We start from the raw sequence: 22,542 nt of genomic DNA on the forward strand, positions 1-22,542 counted from the left end.
TCATGTGGATGAAAAAAAATTTCATACGCACAAGTTCAAAACATATCCCTGCTGCTTCAGTGTTGCGAACATGCTCAATAAATATCTGAATTAAGAATGGACCTTCACTAAAAGTATTGTTTAAGTGAATAAATGGATGTCTTGTTTGTAACTGGTTTCACAGGCCCTTGCATGCCATAATGCTTAATCTGAGCTGTGAATGCAGGAAAATCATGCCTAGTCCAGGTTCTCTTACTCTCTTGCATCGTGTCCTTAGGTGGGACACATCTCTGTGCCCCAGTTGTCAAAGATTCCCTCCTCTGTGCTGAAGAGAGAAAAGGCCAGGCCTCCCCCTTCCTATGAGACTCCCATGAGTTCATGGACTCCGGAGTCTAAGTACACTAGAAGAAAAGAACAGTGTCCCTGGTCATTTCTGAGCTGCCACCACAGCCAGACATGGGCTGGTTTGGGAAGTCCATCACCTATTAGGGAGGCCAGCATTCACCAAGGACAGGGCCAAAGGTGAAAGAGAAAACAGGGCCAGATAACAACTCAGTCTTTAAACAGATTTTTCCGACACTCAGCATACTGGGATGACTTCTCGAGCCCCTGAGTCTTTTCCTTCCCTTTGTCAATCTGCAATGACACATGTTTGAAGGAAGTATAGCCTCCTGGGTACAGGTAGGCACAGCCCAGTTCTCAGCTCCTAGGAGGCTTCCCGGCTAAGGCCACTCCACTTGGACTGTACTATCGGGCTCCAAAATGGGGGGAGCTTCCAGGCAAGGGCTGATTTCCATTTCAAACTGCATTCTGGTACTTTGTACTCCAGCACCATTGGACGATCAATATTTAATGCTTGAAGATTCTGACTCTGCGGGAGTCATGTCAGGGGACCCTGGGAGCCAATCTGCTTGAGCTTCTGCGTGATAATTATTCATGGGCTCCTGCCTCTTGCTCTTTCTCTAGCACGGTCCCACTCTGCAGACTCAGTGCCTTACTCAGACTCCTCTCTCGCTCTCTCCGCGGCTACAGCTGGACCCTTCTCCTTCGCCTTCGCCACCGCTCCACGCGTGCACATACCTACAATGGCTAAAACAGCAATGGGTAAGAATCGCGCTTCTCTTTTCCCAAGCTCAATCTGGAGCCCTTCTCTCTGGGGCTCTGAAGACATTAACAGGAATTTTATAAAGGAAAAGACATTCATGATACACGAGAGCTGGGAAGGTCGAAGACAGCTCTGGGAGGAGATGAGAGGGCAAGAAGGGGGTCTTGGAAAAGCTAAAGCAAATTATTTATTTTTAAAACATAGAAGCAGATAAGTTGCCCTCCGATGGGTTAAGAATTTTATTCTACTTCCATATTTAAAATTAAAACGCCATGGGAGGGGAGGGGGCTACCTTAACTCTCTGCCTTCGGTGGGATGAAGGGACATTTCAGAAAGTGGTTTGTAACGCCTTATATTCGTTCTGTAGTTTAAAAAGAAAATAGAACGGAAAGGGGGTGAGGCTGGTAGAAAAGAGAAAATGCAAAGTCAAAGCGGTCCCATCCGGGCGGTTTGAGAGATGGGTGGGAACGGGGGAGGGGAGTGGACACATTTAATGGTATTGTCTCAGTTGGAAAAACCGCTAGTCTTGGGGCGCGGTGCGGGGAGGTAAGGCGGCCGGAGGGGTGGGGTAGGACCTTAGCTCCTTTGTTTTAGGGAGAGGGAGGGGAAGAAGGAGGAGGGCGTGGAGGGCGCGTGGGCAGCTGCAGGGGCGGAGAAGCGTGCGGGGCGGGGAGGGGTAGAGGGACCGGGCTCCCAAGGCGCCCGGGTGGGGTTTCTTTGTGTGTGGAGCTAAGGTCCCCGGGGGGGAGAGGGGGGGCACCTGCAGCGCTGGGCACACTGTGCGGACCGCCCCACCCTGTGTGGAGTCAAGCGGTCCCCACCCGAACCTAGCTCGGCGCCCTCAATGGAAAGGGGGCCGGGTGGGGAGCGCAGCGCGACACCGGAGAACCCAGCCCTGCGGGGACAGAGGGGCCCCGCCACGCCCCGCGCACTCGCTAGCAGCCTGCTTATGCCAGAGACCTGACCGCTAACCTCGGCTGCCCCACCCTGGCCTCATTGTTCTCCCATAGGGCTAGAGGAGGGTGGGTTAACATATTTTTCAGAACCACATTAAATAGGATATTTAGACATAATAGCAAAAAGAAAAGGGAAAGAAGAAAAAAAGGTTACTCCAAACTCCTTAGATCCTTTCGGGGAGTGAAAGCTTGGGGAATCTAGAAGAGTATACAGAAAATAATACAGATAAAAATGTGTGAGCATGATATAAAGCAAAAGAGGTCAAGGTCTTTAAGATTGGCCACGTGCAATTTCCATTTTGTGGGTCGGACAGAGCCAATTACTAGTAGATCTTTTGGGCTATGTAAAATCGCAGGAGATTTCAGATCCAGGGCCTTGGTTCCGAATAGGTCTTGTGCCTCTGTGGCCCAAGGGTGGATAGACTGGGAGGGGCCTGCACCCGGGAAGCGACTGGAAGTCCCCCTCCCCCCAGGCCCGGTTGTGGATACAGAGCAGGGAAAAGGATGTGGACTGGCTCCACCCTGCCCTGCCCCACCCTGTCCGCCGAGCCCCGGAGACTCAGGTTCCAGGCTGTCTGGCCACGAACTTGGGTGGGGCTGCTGAACAGTCTGCAGTCCGGGCACCGGTCTTTCTAGCCCCGCTTTCCAGAACAGCCCCGAACCCCTCAGGGTGTGCAGACACCTGCCCTAGCTCGCGGCCGCAGCGCCAAGCCCCTCCCAGCGGATGGATGGCTGTGCAGAAAGGCGAGCCCCGCCCGGCCACACAAAGACACGGCCGCGCCCTGCCAGGCCCTGGACCACAGAGGTGACCCCTCCTCTGTGGTTCGGGAAGGTGTCCTCGCCCACGCACAGCCCACAGAGTCCAAGGACCTTTTCCCCAGGCCGAGCCCACGGCCCACTGTGTTCCAGGAAAGAGACCCCCACTGAGGGTCCTTCAGTGGGGCGTGGCTCGGCCGCACCCCTCGCTGCTAGACCCGGAGCAGCGAGCCTGGCGAGCGCGCACGTGGCGATCGCGCGCGTGGACCGTCGCCAGCCCTGCAGCGCTCGCCTTTCGGAACTGGGCGCTCGCCCCCGCAGGAGCATCCCAGGAGAGGGTTCTGCGCAGTGTCCTGAGCTACTCCCGCTTGCCACAGTATACAGTCAATCGGGGTGTCCAGAGGGGTTCTGATGAGGGTGAGGGTGATCTTCGTGCATTGTACTCCCACCGAGCGGTTTCAGCTGCAGACGACTGGCTAGTTACTCCTCGTCACCAGAACTGTGATTCCAAGTCATCCTGGTTATTATTCCAAGACTCACTCTCCCCTTAGTCCCACTTGTTCAAAAAGGATGCTGGTCCCTTTTGATGCTGATTAATCCCTTGCCACTAATTCTTTTTGATCATTTTCACCAGCCTCCGCTCCCTCCCCACCCCCAACCTAAAGATGATTTTGTCTCCTGTTATTCATTTAAGTTTCTATAAAGCAAACACACTTTGGCTTCCTGTCGCTGTTATGTATGTTCGTGAGGCTGGGACGTATGTGCTGGTACTTGCTAATGATAGTCTGTGTGCCAAAGATTGCTGAAAAATTCTCCACAGAGAATTGTTTGTGGTTTCAATGGGCAAAAACTATATAACTGAGATTATACCCCTCCACAAGAGGGTATATCTATAAATATTTAAATATAGATTTAGCACACAAATTTCATTGTTTTCCCCTAAGTCTGCTCTTCAAAGTGCTTTTTGATTCAGTCTCAATTCTACTCAGAAACAAGGATCGTGAAATGGTAACTGCCAACCAATGAAACTCCCACCCCACGGATGACAGGTGCCAAGGTCTTTCTGCCATAATTAGGCTGCACTTGTGAACGGGAAAAGACACACTACCTCGACAGTGAGAAAAGTGCCATTTGGGTTTGGGGTTTTGGTTTTTTGGTTTTTTTTTTTTTTAATATCCCAACTGTACAGAGTAATCAATTAATCTGCAAGGCACGTGCTTTTCTCCTGATTCATTAAACAATTAGTGCATTCAGCGTGTTTGTGCTGCGTACATACTGTATCGCCTACTGTCTTCCCAAATGGAGCTGCAGTATAAATTGATGCATAAATAACTAGAAATAAAAAGCTGAAGATTTTACCAGGATCTCAGAAGAAGAAAAAAACCTGAAGGAAATAAACGGAGGTTTGTCAATTGATGACATGTATCTAAGTCATGCTCTGAGGGGCGGCAGCCAGCATGCCTGTGCCCAGCGAAGCACCTTGTCGGTCGCAGGCAGGGTGGTGTGTATCAGGGGATCTGGGGGTGTTTGCCTGTGCCTGTTAAAGATCTATGAAGGAAAGCCTGTTTTCAAATGATCGATAAGACTGGATGCTTTTCTAGTTTAGAAAAGATTTTAAATCCAGACCTCTGTCTCGTCAGAATTCCTAATGGTTTTCAGTGACTTACAGACAGATCTGGGGTAAATTTTCTATGACAAGAGGAGGGAGACATGCTTTTTCCTTAGTCCTTGAAATTTTTAGCAGGATTTCACGTCTTTGTGTTTAAAAGAGTTATCATTAGTTTTGGTTTAAAATTTTTAATTGATTGTGGATTAAATAGTGATTTAGAAAAATAAGCATTAGGTCATTTGGCACGAAATGACTTTCATCAAATTTCTGCTTGTCACTGACAAAAAAATGCTGCAAGAAGTTCCATTTTGTGTAGACTCAGGACATGTCCTCCTCCCGGGATGTCATAAAGATGGTTCATATGATAACGTAGTTTCCCTTTGTAATTTGGGATCAAAATAGTTACTTAGTTCTGTGATTATTTAATGATATCTATCAAGCAAGATTTTTACATAAAACCCAAATAACTAAATATGAAATGGAAGGTGAGTCCATATTGAATGCCTTTTCACTGACAAATACATCTTTAGGAAAATTGCTGTTATTCTATCCATTGATGTTTTTTATTCCCTTAACTAAGATGAATTGTATATTTGTGTCTTTCCTGTAGCTAGTTGCTTGCATAAGGCTAGATAAAACTGGTCTCAGAGCATGTGGCAGCTAACAGCACAAACCCAGAACTGGGTGTGGCCAGCCCCACACCAATAGTTAACCCCCAGCTCCCACCAGCTTTCTTTTGTTTGTGGGAAAACACACATTATTGTTACCATGCAATCTGTAACAATATGTAAAATGTGCTGGTCCACAAGAAAACACTCAATAGTTAGTAATATAAATGCTTCCAGGCCAAAGCTATTTGCTTCCTGGTTCTCTCAATCGGAGACCACAGAGTCTGCACTAACTTTTCACCCCACTAGAGGGCAATCAGTTTCTCTAAGAATAATTTAAACCTGGCTTCAAATAAAATCTTTTTTTTTATTGGAGTCATTCAATTGTTGATTAAATAAAGTAATGCCATGGCTTACCCTAGTGAATGAGAAGGGCATGTACATCTCTACAGTAAGATGAGTGTAATCTACAAGTTGGCAGAGCCCTGGATAATTAGTCCCTTATGATCTTTCTTTCCAGTTTCATTACAGCATAATTATTATATCATTTATGTTACTTCTGGGGTTGTATGGTGTATAAATGGTAGAAAATGTCAGTAGTAATAGCAAAATTATTTAGCAACAGATGTTTTAATTTGTAAGTAAAGGCATAAATTAAGATGATGTTTATTTATTCATTTATTTAAATATGCCCCATGCTGAGGACAGTTCTAGTGCCTGAGGCCTCACCTTAGAGGAAGTAGTAAAGCAGGCAGAAGAACATGATCCTGAGGAGGCACACCCAGGCTGACCACAACTGCTTTCCCATGTTCTTAAAGAATACCTTTTTAAACCAATAGGATTTCCATCTAGTTTCTGTGCATTTTCAACAATCATGGTTTATATATGTTTATAAGTATATATATATAATATATACATATATTATATATATATAGTTGATGATTCTTAAAAGATGACAAAAAATTAGTCTTAAAACCTTAGAATAGTTTTATTGGTCTAGTAAATAATTGATACCCATTTTAAGGAAGAAGAAACAGATAAGTATAAACTAATTTTGATGGTTATCAAAGTAAATTGTTTCAATGTTCAATAGAAGGAAAGTTCTTTTTTATACAGTTTATATAACTATAGTCTACTTCTAAAGTATTTAATAGTATCATATTACGGTGTTTCTCAAATTTTAGTGGAGTTTTCATTGCGGTTTAGAACCTGATGGGGTAGGACGGGCTGGAGGCGAGTCTTCAGTTCTGACAACTGCTGAATGATGCCAGTTCTGACCACCAAGTCAGCACTGTTAGAATACAAAGCTGTGCTATGTTTTGTCGTAAGACTTTTAAATCTGTGGCAATGGATTACAGAGTATTTCACTTCCAACCTCATATGCGTAGGGATTTAATTCCTCTGAGGATTATGTATTCTGTGCTATCACTCTTTCTTAATTAGATTGTTTCAAATACATTTATATTAAAGGACACAACAGAAGACCTTCAAGAGAAACTGTGGGAGAAATAAGAGTTTGGCTCTATGCGCGCATGTGTCTCAGAAAAGAAAATAGCTTGTGGCATAGTGAAAAGGGGGTAATAAATCATACAAGATCACTGCTATTCACAAAAAATATGCAAAACATAAATTCAACCCAGAACCTTTTAGATATAGGATAATGCATAATTTACTAGACAGTTAACTCAGCATACATAGTCCATATGGGAAGTAAAGTAAAACAGGCTTAAACCATACTGAAGTTAGTATTTATGCATAGTTATTTCTTATTCAGGTTATTCCAACAGAGTATTTCCTCCTGGATACTGCATGAAAAGAAGTATTAAGAACTCACTAAATTATAAGGAATTTGCTGGGTTATAATGCCCTTATGTTGGAAAACAGATTAGGCTTAGTATGGTATCACATGCCTATAAATCCCATCACTCAGGAAGTTGAAGAAGGAGGGTTTTGGGTTCAAGGCCAGCCTGGGCTATTCTGTAGGACTCTAATTAAATGTAAATAGGTGAATAATTTTTCTTCTGCTTTCTTAAGTCCATAAAGGGTCTCCATTATTCAGTATTGCCCTTCTAAAGAAAGGTGGCCTGGAAAGGAAAATAGGTCTTCAAGGAATATCATCAAGAATATCATGTCAGTTCACCCATGAAGTGGGTGGCCACAAAGGTATTACTACATTTCTGGAAATTCTGGCCTGAAAAAAAAAAAAAGATACTAAACACAAAATGCCTCCAATAGACAATTAAAAATATCGACCCATCTCTATGAGTTCAAGGCCAGCCTGGTCTACAGAGGGAGTTCCAGGACAGGCTCCAAAGCAACACAGGGAAACCTGTCTCAAAACAAAACAAACAAACAAACAAATCATCATCCCAAATAAAAATTAGCACAGATGGCAGAATGCAGTGACAGTCCAAAACTGGAGTAAGGTTAACCTTTGGTTTGTTGTTGTTTTCAACAGCTCAGCTCAGGTCTTTCCAGGTCTCTGGAAGCTGGAGAACTTTAGATTACTGGTTCTCAATCTTCCTAATGCTGTGACCCTTTAACACATTTCTTCATTCTGTGGTGACCATAAAAAACAAAAACAAAAAAAAAACTCCATTGCTACTTCATAACTGTAATTTTACTACTGTATGAATGGTAATGCAAATATCTGATATGCAGGATATCTGATATGTGACCCCAAAGGGGTCGAGACCCACAAGTTGAGAACTGCTGCTTTAGATGGTTGCAGCTGTTAATACATTGGTTTTTAGGAGAGTTGTTTTGTGTTTTGTTTTTGTTTTTAAGAAAGGAATGCTAAGACAGCATTACAGAGGTTATGGATACTAAATGGTTAATTTTAGCAGTTTTAGAAATAACATTTGGAGATGACAAAAATTTAAGCTGAAGACCTTGAGCAAGAGTTCAGTCCTGTAATGAACAATTTTGCTGTACTGTTGCTTTCAGAATCATTTTTCTGGTACAGACAAACTGCATCTTTCATCCCTTCCATAGATGCCAGGTATCCAATTTCAATCTCTAGTTTTGTGAAGGAAAGTTAGATCTAAAAGAAATACAACCTAGGCATCTACATTTAATAAAACTATATATTATTTCAAGATTATCTTACTAGTTCAAAAGCAGGTGGGCAGGAGAGATCTGTGGGAGGCTCTGACTCCCTTGTACAATTTTTTAATTATCTTTAATGAAAGAATCAGGCCTTGCCATTTGTCAAGGAGACATTTGCAGTAGTATAACTTGTGTTTATAATAACCCATTTTTATTAGTCATGATTGAAGATAACACTTTGTGTACATTTGTTCTCACAAAACTCTTTTATGTCGATGTAAAGGTTAATTAATGCATCCTGGCACTCACTGTGCTAGTCACCTGGAAACAGCACATCGAGGACTTGTGCCCGGGAAAAGCCCCGCATCATGCTATAAAGCAGAACAAAATCCTTAAGAATTTATACATTTACAGTGTTGTTGGCCTTAGGAAAATTGTAAGTGCCAACATTTGGCTTTTGACAAGAAATAGATAATTATGGTTCTCAAATAACACCTTAAGAATGAGTTGTTTCAATAGTGCAGGACATTGTCTACCCCTGACTTTCATTTTTGCTAGGTCATACTGCAATGCCTTCAAGAGGCATTGCAATAACACTGCAAAAATTATACTTAGAGCTTTGGAGTCTATGCTGTGTTCTCTGTTGTTCAAGAAACAACAAATTATCAACACTGTGAGCCTATGAGTCTATTAAACATCCTATGTCAAGATAAAGATAATTAGATGAAATATTTTTAAATCTTATCCCCAAAAACATTTTATAAGAGTTATTTTAAAGTATACATTAAATTGTGATTAGTAATCTTTTCACTCTTTTTAGAAGATTTTATATTTCTATGTACATCAGCCATAAAGTTTAATTCCTATTGAATAAAATTGCTCACAGTAAACCTAATGGTCTTCCAGTTTAGAAGAAACCTAACTTCCCTGAGGGAAAAACAACTGATAATATATATTGACTTAGAAAACTGAGGCCAGGAAACCCCACCTCTGGTGTCAGGAAGTACCAGACACCCAAGGGAACTGAGGGAACTGTGAAGTTAGACTGATGGCAGCCTCCCAGAATCCCCGCCTCAGGACACGGTCTAACATGAAAAATTTACTACTGCAGCATTCTCTTTTACTTCCAACACAAATATCTACAGCCATTTTGTAGCTCCGTAGCAAGGTGCTTGTGGCTTCATAGCAAGGTACCAGCTGACATCCTCCTAATAACCAATAAAAATTACCATAATCAATTCAAATCTATGGCAAGACCCATTCCTGTCTCTTGAAAAGTTATCTTTTCATTCTGCTTCAGCCAGAGCAAATTCTTCCTCTTACTGTTTTAAGAAAGGAGCAGACAAGCACAGAAGATTGGAGATTGTTTGGGTTTTGTTTGTTTTTTAATCGATGGTTCAGCAGTTGAGAGCCTGGGTTACACTTTCAGAGAACCCAGGTTCCATTCCCAGAACCTACATGGTAGCTTACAACCATCAGTAATGCCAGTCCCAGGGGATCCAATGCCCCAGAGGCCTCTGCAGGCACTAGACACACAGGTGGTATACAGACAGACATGCATACAAAACACCTGCACACATAAAATAAATATTTTTAATTAGATAGCATGATCTGTCTATATGGGAAAATATTAACTTGTTCCATCCATCCTTTTTTAAATTTTTTAAAATTTTCATGTAATCCCTGTGCTTTGGACATAGCATACAAGTCACTCTATTAAGGATCAGTAAATTTAAACTTAGAAGAATGTACTCAGTCAAGTGTAGAGTAAGACCAGAAAACATGGGTGACCAAGGTAGATATAGATCCATTTCGATATAGATTAGATGTGAATAGAAAACTAATTACAGTTGGGACTTTCTCCTTTGTCCTAAAGTCAAGCACACATAAAGAGGAAAACTACATGCTAGGTATAGTTGTCTGCAGCCCAAAATCATTGACAGCTAATGTCACAAAAGAATGACATTTAATAGCCCTTAAATTAAAAAAATAAAAAGTACTTTTAAAATGTGAGTGCTGGCTCTGTTCAGAAGCCTGTGCCATGTGTTCTAAGAATATAAATTAGTCTGCTCCTCCCCCTTGGGTAATTTACTATTTTGAAAATAACAAGATCTTATGCATACTAACAAAATGGAAAGGCAATAGCAGCAAGAGTATATAACTGCACAGAAGGCTTCTCCATTTTAACAGTTCTGCTATACCACCCAGACTCTCTGACAAGTCAGTGCATAATAGTAACACCAGTTAGGAAGGACTGAGATCATCAAGATGCTCCAAGCCACTTTCACTTGGAACCCTTTGGTTAAAACGTGTGTCAGGGCTTCCTGAGCATCAGCAGCCCCTTGGGAAGAGGGTCTGAAGCTGGCCCCATGAATTTTCCTATCTAGTTTCTAGGTGGTGCTAATGCGCTGGTCTAGACCCACACCAGAGTAAAACACACAACATCGTAGTTACCAGTGGGGAGCCCAGTGGTCCTGCAGCAGGAGGGCTCCTTCCTCTATCTCTGCATCACAACTCAAAAGAACAGCCCTTCTTCGATGCAGCTGAGCTGGCTTCTTCGTTCTCACTACACCGGGGCCATGGTGATTTCCTCTGTGCCTCTAATTAAGCACTAGTCAAATAACAATGCTAGCTGCCTTGTCTGTATCAGAAAGTGATTGTTGGGATCCAGGAAGTAAATGTGAAAGTGATTAGTGTTTGTCAGGTAACTGTATAAATGCAAGTGCTTGTGTTCTTTTATCATTAGATATAATAGCTATGAGTGTGTGTGTGTGTGTGTGTGTGTGTGTGTGTGTGTGTGTGTCTTTCTGTCTCTCTCTCTACCTCTCTATCTGTGTGTGTGTCCTCACTCGATAGCCCAGACTAACCTCAAATGTATCTGTTCTTGCCGCATCTACTTTCCAACTGCTGGGATTACATGTGTGCACCACCACACACTGATTTGCAGGGCCAGGGTATCCTATGTAAATACCAATGAGCGTATATTTAGAATGAGTAAAGAAGAGAACGAGAAGCACAGTCTGAATCTGAAATCATTTGCTTTTGAAAGATGCATTCAAAATAACGAAAAGCAAATTGAAATGATGATTGAATCCCTCAGGCAACAGCAGCATGTTCTACTTTGAGGGGCTGGATATCAGAACCCTGTTGAGCAGCCTTGAGCCTTCTTCCTGAGAAGTAGCAATGAAGTCACCCAGAATTCCACCAGTGTCCCTGCTCAGCTTTCCCAGCCTAAGCTTCTTCAGTGGAAGATGATGGGTAGTGTCCCAAGACAGCAATCACCCATCTGAGAGAACCCTTGGGCCCAGCACAGGTGCCCCAAGAGACAGACACAGAAAACACGAAAGGGCTGATGAGAGACAGGGAGAACTCAAATTGCTTAGCCTTCACCTCCAGTTACCCCCGCAAGCTCATCTTGACCCTCCACCTCCGAGTCAGCCTCATTGAGACAGACAAATCCTAATCAGAGAAAACGCCCAGGCCCAAAGCCCAAGAGTGCCAAAAGCTGCTTTGGAGAGATGCATTAGAAAGACGAAGCTCCCTGAAATGAGAGAATGTGGAACACCCCAGATGCCAAGCCCCATGCAAATGAAAAGGCAGCACCTCAGTTCCCCAAAAAACGCTGGGGCTGGACCTGCCTGTTCCGGGTGGGAGGGAGAGAGCTGCAGAAGTGCGAAGATGCATGGGTTAGATGGTTGTGGCTTTGACCCTGCTCTGCTCACAGCCCGAGAAGCCCTGAGCAAACTGCTCATGGATTCTACAGTATTAATACAGTTCTCATCGTTACAAAATAGGGAAATAATGCCTAATTATGTGCTGCTCCCTGAGAGAACTAGGCAAGCAACTGAATACTAAGCATTTGACAATTTAAAAAAAATTGATCACCTTCTCTGGTTCCCTGAGCCAATCATGAAAACACTAAGGAAAAATAATTTTAAGATTAAACATCTTGATTCTAATGTTAATTTCTACACATAATGGCAACCATTGGAAAGTACTTGCAACTGTAGAAACGGTCACTACTCAATAATTCTTGGTAGCAGAAGGAAGGCTGATGTCCTACACAGCTGCCCATGTAGTAAATCTCCAAGACAAATCCATTCTGAGCAAGGCCAGAATTTAATAGTTAATCCATTTCATCCGGGTCAAAATCCCATAAGCAAGGAAGGTAATGAAAGTCAGAGTGGATTTTCTTATATTTATTTCTGTCACGTTTCCCTGACATTAATACCTCATCGTACTTTACCAATGTAGGTAACATCAGTAAAATTGAGTCTTCTTGCCTATCCTGGAAGGTTCATCAACATAGGATATCAGTTAAGTCAATAGAAATTAAAAATGACTCCAGACATACAAGTCTACACTTAGGCCTCTTGAAGAGTAAGGAAATGGACAATTTCAATACACAAGCTTGAGCTCACATGCACACGGGCACACATACACACACACACACACACACACACACACACACACACACACACACACACATACACACACCCTTCCTAAAATGCTATTGACCCATCTGTTTCCCCAGACCCCAGCTCTCTTGCCTTCTGCTCAGTCTCCCCACCCTCCAATCTCCTTGCTGTTTGCTCTGCTCTCCCACTTCAATTTCCAACATCCTTGCTATTCAAAAGAGCAATTAATAAAAACACATGGTATATAAACAAGGGGTTATATTTATGATGTAACTATAGATACCTTGAGAAAAATCAGTGCTCATATTTACAAGTATGTTTCTGATTAGATATGGCCTACACTAATCTACTTATAAAACCCTCAATATTTTGTCAACTTCGTAGGCTATAGAATTCAGATGGTGTACTTCCATGTTCTCATAAACATGGAAGAATGAAAAGGAGGAGTCTCGAGTGGAAGCACCAATATTATTTAAAGCCTCACAAGGTCATACCACATTGTAAGAGATGTGCTTTGCTTTGAGAAAATGTAGCCACTCTCCTCACTTCAAAATCCTCCAGGGGAGTCTGAAGTTCTTCACATGGCAAACAGGCAGAGAGGGGAGTATTTTTTTCTACCAGCCCTGAGTTTTGAAGTTTAGTAGTTAAACAAATAGATGAAAATCAGTATTTCAGATGAATTTTTTTTTTTTTTGAGTTGAGGACTGACATTGAGGGATTAAGCAGCTCTGAAAAAAACTGGATTACATTTGCTGAAAGTTTTCTGAAAATGAGATATAAAAATAAGAAGCATACACAATTGCAGTGTGTGATGTTTATAAGCTGTATTACAGATTACCAAAGACAAATTGACACACAGAGACACACACACATGCACATGTATGTATGCACATACTCACTCAGACACACACACACACACTCATACTTGCATGCATGCACACACACACACATTCTCATACTTACATGTATGCACATACTCACTCATGCACACACACTCTCATACTTGTGTGCATGCACACACACTCTCATACTTGGGTGCATGCACACATTCATGCACACACTCTCATACTTGCATGCACACACACACACACTCATACTTGCATGCATGCATACACTCCCCCATACACACACACCCTCTCATATTTGCATGCATGCATACGCTCACTCATACAACACACTGTCTCATACTTGCATGCACACACACACACACACACACACACACACACACACGCAGTCTCATACTTGCATGCATGCACAGTACTCACTCATGCACACACTCACTAATACACACACACACACACTGTCTCATACTTGCATGCACACACACACAGAGTCTGATACTTGCATGCATGCATGCCACTTGAGAAGGAGCACTAGGCTTTTGTATCTGCCTCTCATGGCTGCAAAGAATTTCAAAGCTACCCATTTAACTAGATCAAATTGGAGCATTGCTCCTGAGGAAGTCCATAGATATGAAGCTGTTCTATCTAGATCGTTACACATTTATCCCTTTTGGTAAATTTTATAACCAAGAAGACTCTACCTGAGGATAATTAGCTAAGAAATCAAAAAAGATTTCTCACCGTTGCTGTAGGCTGTCCCTGAACAAACTGCGGCCGCTTTCCACGTTGATCTCAAACCAGCGTTCCTTGAACTTTCCTTCCTGTTAACTCCTCAAGATTGTCTCATGACAAACTTGCCAGTTAGCCATATAGTTTCATTATAGGCAATTTTTTTTCTTTTCATATTTCCTATCATTTATTTTTCACCAGCCAACAGCTTCCCTCTGCCTTGCTTGCTCTGCACCACGAAATGCCTTTGTGAGTGAGTGTGTGTGTGTGTGTGTGTGTGTGTGTGTGTGTGTGTGTGTGTCAACATGAGACACTTCTTTCTCTTCTTCTCTGCTGTCCCTGGGTCTCGTCTGGAGCCAGACACCATCTCTTACCTTGTCTTTACTGTAGCAGGTACGTTCCTTGAAGGACAGCTTTGGGCTAACTTACACTGACTGTGACTAACACTGTGACTGTTACTGTGACTGTACCAAGAACATGACAGGGATCATCATCCACATTTTCACAGGTGAGAAAAGAGGAGAAATTGTGAACTGGAGATAAATTACCTTGATCCAGAGCTCATTTAGTTAACCTCAACCTCCAGTCTTCTTGAACAGAATAGGGGTTCTGGTTGTGGTTGATGGTTTGGGGGTGAAGTGAGTAATGGAAACATGTGGTGAGCCACAAACAAACAAAAAGAGTGATGAAAATGAGAGGGGGTCTCATTGATAAGTAGCTCATTGAGTAGTTCAGTAAGACAATAATGGGGGAGGATATGATCAAAGTACACACACACACACACACACACACACACACACACACACACACACACACGTATATAATAAAGTAGTGAAAGGATATTTTTTAAAGAATCGGAATGATAAGAATCAAAGTTCCACACACCTAGTATCTTTTTTCTATTGCTGTGGTAAAGCATCATAATGAAAGCAATGTGGAGAGGAAAGGCTTTGTTTAGCTTACAGTTCAACATCACAAGCCATCAGGACGGAAGTCAGGGAAGGAACCTGGGAAGCAGGAGCTGATGCAAGGCAGTGAAAGAGTGCCACTGGCTGGCTCCTCAGGGCTTGCTCAGCCTGCGTTCTTATACCCTGTGGCACCACCCACCCAGGGGTGGTACCACCCCCAGTGAAATGGGCCTACCCACGTCAATCATTAATCAAGAAGATGCTCCCACAGGCAAGCCTACAGGCCAATCTGGTGGAGACATTTTCTCAGTTGAAGTTCCCTCTTTCCACATGACTCCCTCTTGTGTCAGGTTGGCATAAAACCAGCCATCACATTTAGCTATATCCCTTTAAAGGGTCAAAAACCAAGGATCAACTTGGCGATGATTAATCTTCATTAGTAATATGTCAACACTTCACTTTCTCAACACACCACCTCAGGCACTACAATAATATCCTATCCCTATTTGTAGACAAACTCATGTCCAGAAGGTATGCTATCTAAGATGAACAAACTCATGTTCAGAAGGTATATTATGCTGTCTAAGATTGCTTAGACCCAGAACTGGAACACAAGGCTTGAATTCCAACCCTTAGTTTCCCCGTTACTCTAGGGGCCTGTTTACTCACCTCTAGTTGAGGGTGGAGGCAACAGCACATACAAATAAACACAGAAGCAATGTCTCCTTTCTCCCCTGGGACCATCAGTTGTCTTCTTTAAGAGGAGGCCACACCAAAGATTCCAGAAACTGCATCCTGCGGCATGATGCAAAGCAAGTAAATTTCAAGGGAAGACGTGAGCTCCATCATGCTCCTACCTCCAGCCAAACTCAGTCTCTAAGACAGAGTCGACTGGCAAACTCCACAGTTGTTGTTTGCCCATGAGTGACAGCCCCTCCCTGCTCAGCAGCTAAAGGACGAGCATGTGTGGAACATCCGTTAACACAGAACATGCATACATGCCAGGGGATGCAGAAGACATTAGGAGAGACGTCCTCCCTCACTCTCGAAAAATGCATGGTTGAGAATAAATGGGTAGTAAATGAAGCAATAGAGGAAAACAGAGCCAACTTGGCGGGGAGCAAGCCAGGAAAGGGGCTGTTTCCTTGAAAAGCCAAAGGCACCCCCAAAGCCTTTGCAGTAGGAACCTTGAAGTGTGATTCTGGTTTTAGGGAAATACATACATGCTTAGCTTTGGGAGCTACATGACATTTACAAATGCTCACCACATCCTACTTGGTAGACCTTCTGCCCACTCAACCTATTATAATTTGGCTGAATTTCAAAAATGTGAGCTGTATGCCAATGAAAACCCTGCTTTTGTGAAAAAAATAGCATAAATAAATCCAGAGTGAATAGAACCTAAAGAAGAACAAACATTGTGTCTTTGGCTTCACGCATCACCAACTGGTGGCATTTTTATAATAGCACATTACCATGCCAAATTCCAATTCATATTTATCTATGCAGATCAAATGCTTAATTCTATTTTTATTGTGTTTATAACCAATGAACGTAGTATTTGCTGCCACAAAGAAAGTAAAATCCATAGGCCATCCTAATCTTGCCATCCAATTATGCCAGCATGGAATCGTCACAGTGTAAGAACGACTCTCAGAGAGGAATCCAGATGGCATGCAAAAGGCTTATATTTTATGTATCACTTTCTGCCTGTGAGGAAGAAGATATGAAGCCAAAAATAGACCTTTCATGGAGCATGGGGAAAAGTGGAATTTGCTCTGAGGATTGAACGATTTGCAATCAGAGGCCTAGCTTGCTTCCTGAAGCATTTGTTGAATTAGATAATACTCACACTATCACACACACACAGCTATTATGAAACATAAAGATCAAAAAAAAAAGAAACATTATAAGACAGAAATATGAAGGTTATACTTGTTATTTCTTTAATATGAGATGTCATAAAATAATTTGTCTAACGTAAGGATGTCTTTACTTCAGAAAACAAGGTGTATGTAATGGGAAAGTTACCTCATCTTAAAATCCATTGAGTATTTAAAAACCACCTACATATGACAGCCACAGGATACAGAAAGGTGCGTGATATGTCCAAGGTATGCAGACATTCGAGGCTATAGATGTAGAGCTTGGTCCCAAGAACAAAAAAAAGGGGGGGGGGAGATAAGGAATTTGAAGTCTGAAAATTTCTTAAAGCTCATTTAATACACATAGCATCTCACAGTTTATCTTCCTATCTGTAACAAAAAAAAATCAATCCAGACCTATATGAGCAGCATAATTTCACTTGAAAGAGTGGGAACACATTCCATACAGGTATAAAACTAAAAAGGAATGCCTTTTTCATGAAAGCTTTGTAAGTGGAGACTGTGGAAATAGCAAACGTGCATGGACATTGCGATGGCCAGAAGCAGCACTGAGCACCACGTCCACGAAGGCGCTAGTCTTCATCGTTGTCAGAAATGACATTCACTTTTCAGGAAAGACTGCAGCACGTGAATCCTTTGAAAGTTTTCCCCAAGTTCTCTGGAGGACATTATTGTCTACAAAGGTGTGCCACTAAGAAAGGAAATCATTTTTATTATTCAACACCAAAAACACACGAGCAGATTTAAAAACAGGAGAGTCAGATGTCAAATCACGGATTTCTTTTAGAGGTCTACCTTTCTGTAGCCATCACATCTCTCTCCCATTTGTTTCCCACCCTGTTCCTGCTACTACACCCTCCACACAACACACTAACCACCACACCCAAAGTGAGGGAGGAGCCCAGGGTGAGCCGCAAATGCTGTGGGGTCTGATTTCTTTATCTATAGTATGAGATAATCATTAGGTAATTTTCTTTGTTGCGTCAAGTCCAGACTGTTATGACTGGTGATTTTAACTGCATGAAACCAAGTCCGGACTTGTCAATAATCTGTGCTTCTCTATATAAAGTGTTTAAAATAACTCTTTAGAGCGAATACTTACCAACCTGAGTCAACCAGTTGTTAAAAAGGGGAAAAAATGAAAATGCAATAACCAAAATAAGTCAAACAAAAAGAACCTGACCTCACCGGGCTCCTTACTGTTACCTCTCAGGTAAACTGCACTTAGGAAGCCACCTGCAGAAAAGCACGGTTGTTCCTAAGTCTTTTCAGTTTTCCTGCCTTGTTTCAAGAATAATCAGCTGATCACTTGAAGTAAACCAAGTCCAGTCCTCAGCAGCGCTATCTTCTCTGTGTCATGAGCATCATTTACAACCGAAGGCGTGATGGTGAGAGTTGGCATCGGAAGAATAGAAACCCTACATTTGTCATAGTGCCAGCGAACAAAATCTAGCTGCTGGCCAAACTGGCCCTGTCTTTAAATTTCAATTGTATTTTTTTCTCAACTTCATTAAGACAGAATTAACACATAAAATGTATGTGTATATATGTGATTCAATGGGATATTTTAACATATATGTACACTGGGAAAAGGAAAAAAATCTAACATAACTCCCTGACCACGCTTACCTTTGAGTGTGCTGAGAACATTTACTTTTGCCAAGTATATAATACTTTATCATAAAATTCCTGAAGTCATTTGTAGAACAAGATAGTTATAAGCTTGACAGCATTCGTATTTCCTGCTTGATTTGTTCATATGTGCAATCATTGTGTACTCTTTGAACACAGAATAGTCATGAAGTGTAGACATCACTGTGATTGCCAGACTCATAGGACCTGCTTTCATTCAGAAAAATCTTCCCTGACTGTTGCACTTTGTTTACATAAATATAGCATACATGTGTAAACACTTAACGCACACTTCTTCAATGACTGACTAGCATAAACTGTAATGAGTATGACTTGGAGATCCGGCTGCTAGGACACTGTTGAGTAAGTTCTGTGTCAACAGAGACCATAGTGTTTCTCTTATGTTTGGAGAAACAGGCAAAATGAGGTTCCCACAGAAAGTTTCTGTGGCTTATACCTGAAATAGTTACTTTTTATTAATCACAAGTAAACAAAACTGCTGTAACTACAATTAAAATACCACTACCCAGACAAGAATTCTATTTGGTGGAAACATCACAAGTATTATCTGGCAATAATACCAAATTAAAATATTTTTAATTTACAGTTGATAATAACACTAGTATACATGGCATGGATCTTTTTTGATGTTGAGACAGATCTCACGATGTTGCCCTGACTGGTCTGGAATCTCTGTGTAGACCAGGCTGGCCTCAAACTCACAGAGTATCAGGATCAAAGAGATTTACCACCACACCTGTCTATAGCATAGATTTTCCTTCCCAAATAGGGATTTCAAATACAAACACCTATAAAATCTGCATATTGCATGCCCAATCCTGAGGAAATAAATCACAAAGTGAATTTTTACCAAGGAAAAAAATACATAAATGCTAGTCTATCTTTAGCAGATACACTTTTCTCTGTCTTTCCCTTGGTATCTTTGTGAAAGCCTATCTCAAGGCATAGATTTTTTTAAAGATATACTCAGAACTGAAACAGTGACATGAAGCCATTCAAATGTATTGATACTTCATACCAGTTCAAGTAGAGACTTACGTGCAAGCACTTCTAGAAATACGCATTGCACTTTCAGGAAATGTTCAAACTAACAGGAAATAAATCGGAATGCAACTGCTAGAGCTTGCCATGCAAGCAGCTGTATAGCCCTCCTTCATTTGACTGTGTATCTTCCCAGTGTTCTACATGGATTCGCATCTCTCTTTATCCAAGCCCAGTCACTACTTCCTAGCAGCATCTAAGGATTAAGGTGGAAGGAATCCTTCAGTGCTCACAATTAGGCTTGGTGATAAAATCTTGGCACACAAGCAGAATAAAGTGCTTCTAAGATTTCTTTAAGTCACAGTGTGGCTTAGCCTCCATGGATCTTAAGGTCTTTCATTGGGGGAGGTTTAAGGGCCAACTCTCCCCCCCATGTACAAAGTTTTCATGAACCCCTGCAGGAGCTGTAATGAGCCAAGAGAACTGTGAGGTTCCCAAGTGATAGCGTTTACTGCTTCTGTTGCCCTGTGGGTAAGAACTGATTCAGCTCAGGCCGTTTCTTTCTTTCCCTTGTCACTATTGCTGGTGCCAAGAATCCAGTGAATTGAAATTTAAGAGCTTGAGGCGCTTTTTTAATTCCCAGTGATGGGTTACACTGCTTTGACTCTCTTAAAAGAGACAAGAGAACTTTAATCTGCAAAGAGAACTGCAAGGCCTTGCTGGTCAAAATATGAGGTCTTTCAAAACCTCTCTGGCTTTGGAGACCATAATTCCTGGGGGTAGAGATGGGTACAATGAATGTGAGCCGAATCTAATTTTACACTAAACTAATTAACATTACATCATCCCAGCAGAAATATCTAGAAACATTACCTCATATCAATGTTTTTCTAAGATGTTAAAAATTGGCCTTTAAATTTGGGGATTATTTGTTTTTCTTTTTCAGGGTTACATCTTCAGTTACATATTCATCGATAAAACTATTTTAATGCTCCCAATTTAAGTTAATGCTGTCTGTCAGAAGTATCTTAAGCAAATTCATACTAGTCTGTTTCTGTGCATGCATGGGATAGTGTGGTATATGTACCTGTTAGAATAGTTAGTGCTCCTGTGCATGTAGGTATGTATGTATGCACATGGGCAGACATGCTTGTGTAGACCAAGGGTCAGTGTCTGAGACAGAGTTTCTCAGTGAGTCTGAAGCTCGTCAGCTGGGCTCGTCTGCCTGGCTGAATGGCCTTCAGGGATCCAGCTGTCTTTGCCCCACCCTCCCACCCCGGCACACACACACACCCCTGAGTGTTAGAGTTACAGGTGTAAACTGGGGATCTGAACTAGCTAGCGTCCTCAGGCTTACAGAGTAGATGCCCTCTCAAGCCCCATCCCAACGCAGGGAGCTTCTAAATCTTCTTAAATAAAGGCCTGGGTGTGTAGCTCAGTTGGTACCGTCCTTGCTTAGCCTGAACTAAGCTTTGGATCGGAGCCCCAATACCACATAAACTAGACATGGGGGCGCATGCCCATAATCCTGGCATTTGAAAGACAGGAGCAAGAGGAGCAGAGGCTCAAGATCATCCTTGCCTGCAAAGTGAGTTCAAGGAATGCCTGAGGATACATGAGACTCCATCTTAAAAATAAATAAGCAGATAACACATATTCTTTAATGAAATGGTACATCTGAGTGAACAGTAAATAATTCAACCTTGACTTAGGGGACCACAGCACAAACTGCTGAACACAGCCTGGACCCAATCTAGTTAAAATAAGCAGCAGGAGCTGAAATGTGCAAAATGTAAGAATTTTAAAATAGTCGAAGAAAACTGCTAGCAGGTGGCTGATTTCTACCTATGAGAAGACCTGAGTAAGGGGAAGAAATAGGCTGTCGGAAACAGGAGTGTGGCTGCTTGTAACAGTTAGAGCTGAGTCTCGAGTCTTTTCAGAAACAGCCAGCAGAGGGCAGTGTTTTTCTCATTATCTGTCCTCTTGAGTCAAACATGGCACTGCTCACCTTTAATCCCAGCACTCTGGAGGCCGAGGCAGGAGGATCTCTGAGACCAACCTGATCTACATAGTGAATTTCAGGCCAGCCTGACCTACAAAGTGAGACCCCACCTCAAAGGGAAAAAAGTAAATAAATAAAGTAAATATTTGGAACAAGCTGTAGAGACTGTAAGGGGAACCTGGGTCCCTAGTAGAGTACCTAAAGACTCTTTGCATGGAGGTGACATTATCATTCTTTTAAAAAGCAGTGTTTTGTCAACTACTTATATAAATTAGTAAGTCTCAGTCAAAGAATTTGTGTTCTTTCTATTAGAAAGAAACCAGGACATCCAATTGCTATAAAACACGGTGCAAGAGTCCTTGATTGTACATTCTGTAGCATCTCGTTTTGTCCTTTGTCCCCGGAGAGCTTCCTAAAGAAGCTGGAATCCAAATTCGGGTTGAATCCAAATGGACTGTTTAGGACTTCCAAGAGACCCTTGCTTCTAGACTGACATGACACCCCCAGAACAAGCACAAGGAAAGAACCAGGAAGTGTGCAGGCTGACCCTTGTCTCTTCAGCCAGCCTGGAGCCAGGGCCAGCCATGGAGTCTGCTGAGTAACTGTGCCCTTACTGCCATCAAGAACAAAGAGTAGAGATTGGGGACTTCTGGGTTCTGATCTCTGGCTCTCCCTAAAGCTCAGTTTCCTTTCTGGATCTCACTTCAACACCCTTAAAAATAGGGAGATCGTGCTTTCCTCTCTGTCTATAATGTGATAGAGGAAGAGGAAAAGGTTCTTACTAAGTTATGCTTAGAGCTCTTATTAAATGACCCCTAGGTATTATGGTTTTGTGAACTGAATTCTTACAAGGCAAGCCATCATTAAAAATAAAATGCTGGATATTCATATATCTGGTGGGGCAGTGATTGAAATCATTGCAAAATAATTTACCACACAAGACCAATAAAATGACAGGGAGGAGATGAAATGCCAGTATGCCCGGACACAGACAAGCACCCGGTAAGCCCACACAAAGAAGTATTTCTCTCATTCTTCTAGACATTTATCACAAACTCTGAG

At 42.1% G+C, this 22,542-nt stretch overlaps 1 protein-coding gene across 1 annotated transcript in view; it reads left to right on the forward strand.

The window, feature by feature from the left end:
• Positions 1–844: 844 nt before the first annotated feature.
• The window catches only part of Stmn2 (stathmin 2), a 53,190-nt gene continuing 31,492 nt past the window's right edge, over positions 845–22,542 (forward strand). The window contains exon 1 of the mRNA XM_028890419.2: positions 845–1,083. Within this exon, the coding sequence (XP_028746252.1) occupies positions 1,065–1,083 (19 nt within the window). The 5' untranslated portion in view covers positions 845–1,064. The remainder of the gene's footprint in view (positions 1,084–22,542) is intronic.

This window comes from Peromyscus leucopus, chromosome 2 (genome assembly GCF_004664715.2).
Source record: "Peromyscus leucopus breed LL Stock chromosome 2, UCI_PerLeu_2.1, whole genome shotgun sequence".
In the NCBI taxonomy this organism is placed as follows: Eukaryota; Metazoa; Chordata; class Mammalia; order Rodentia; family Cricetidae; genus Peromyscus; species Peromyscus leucopus.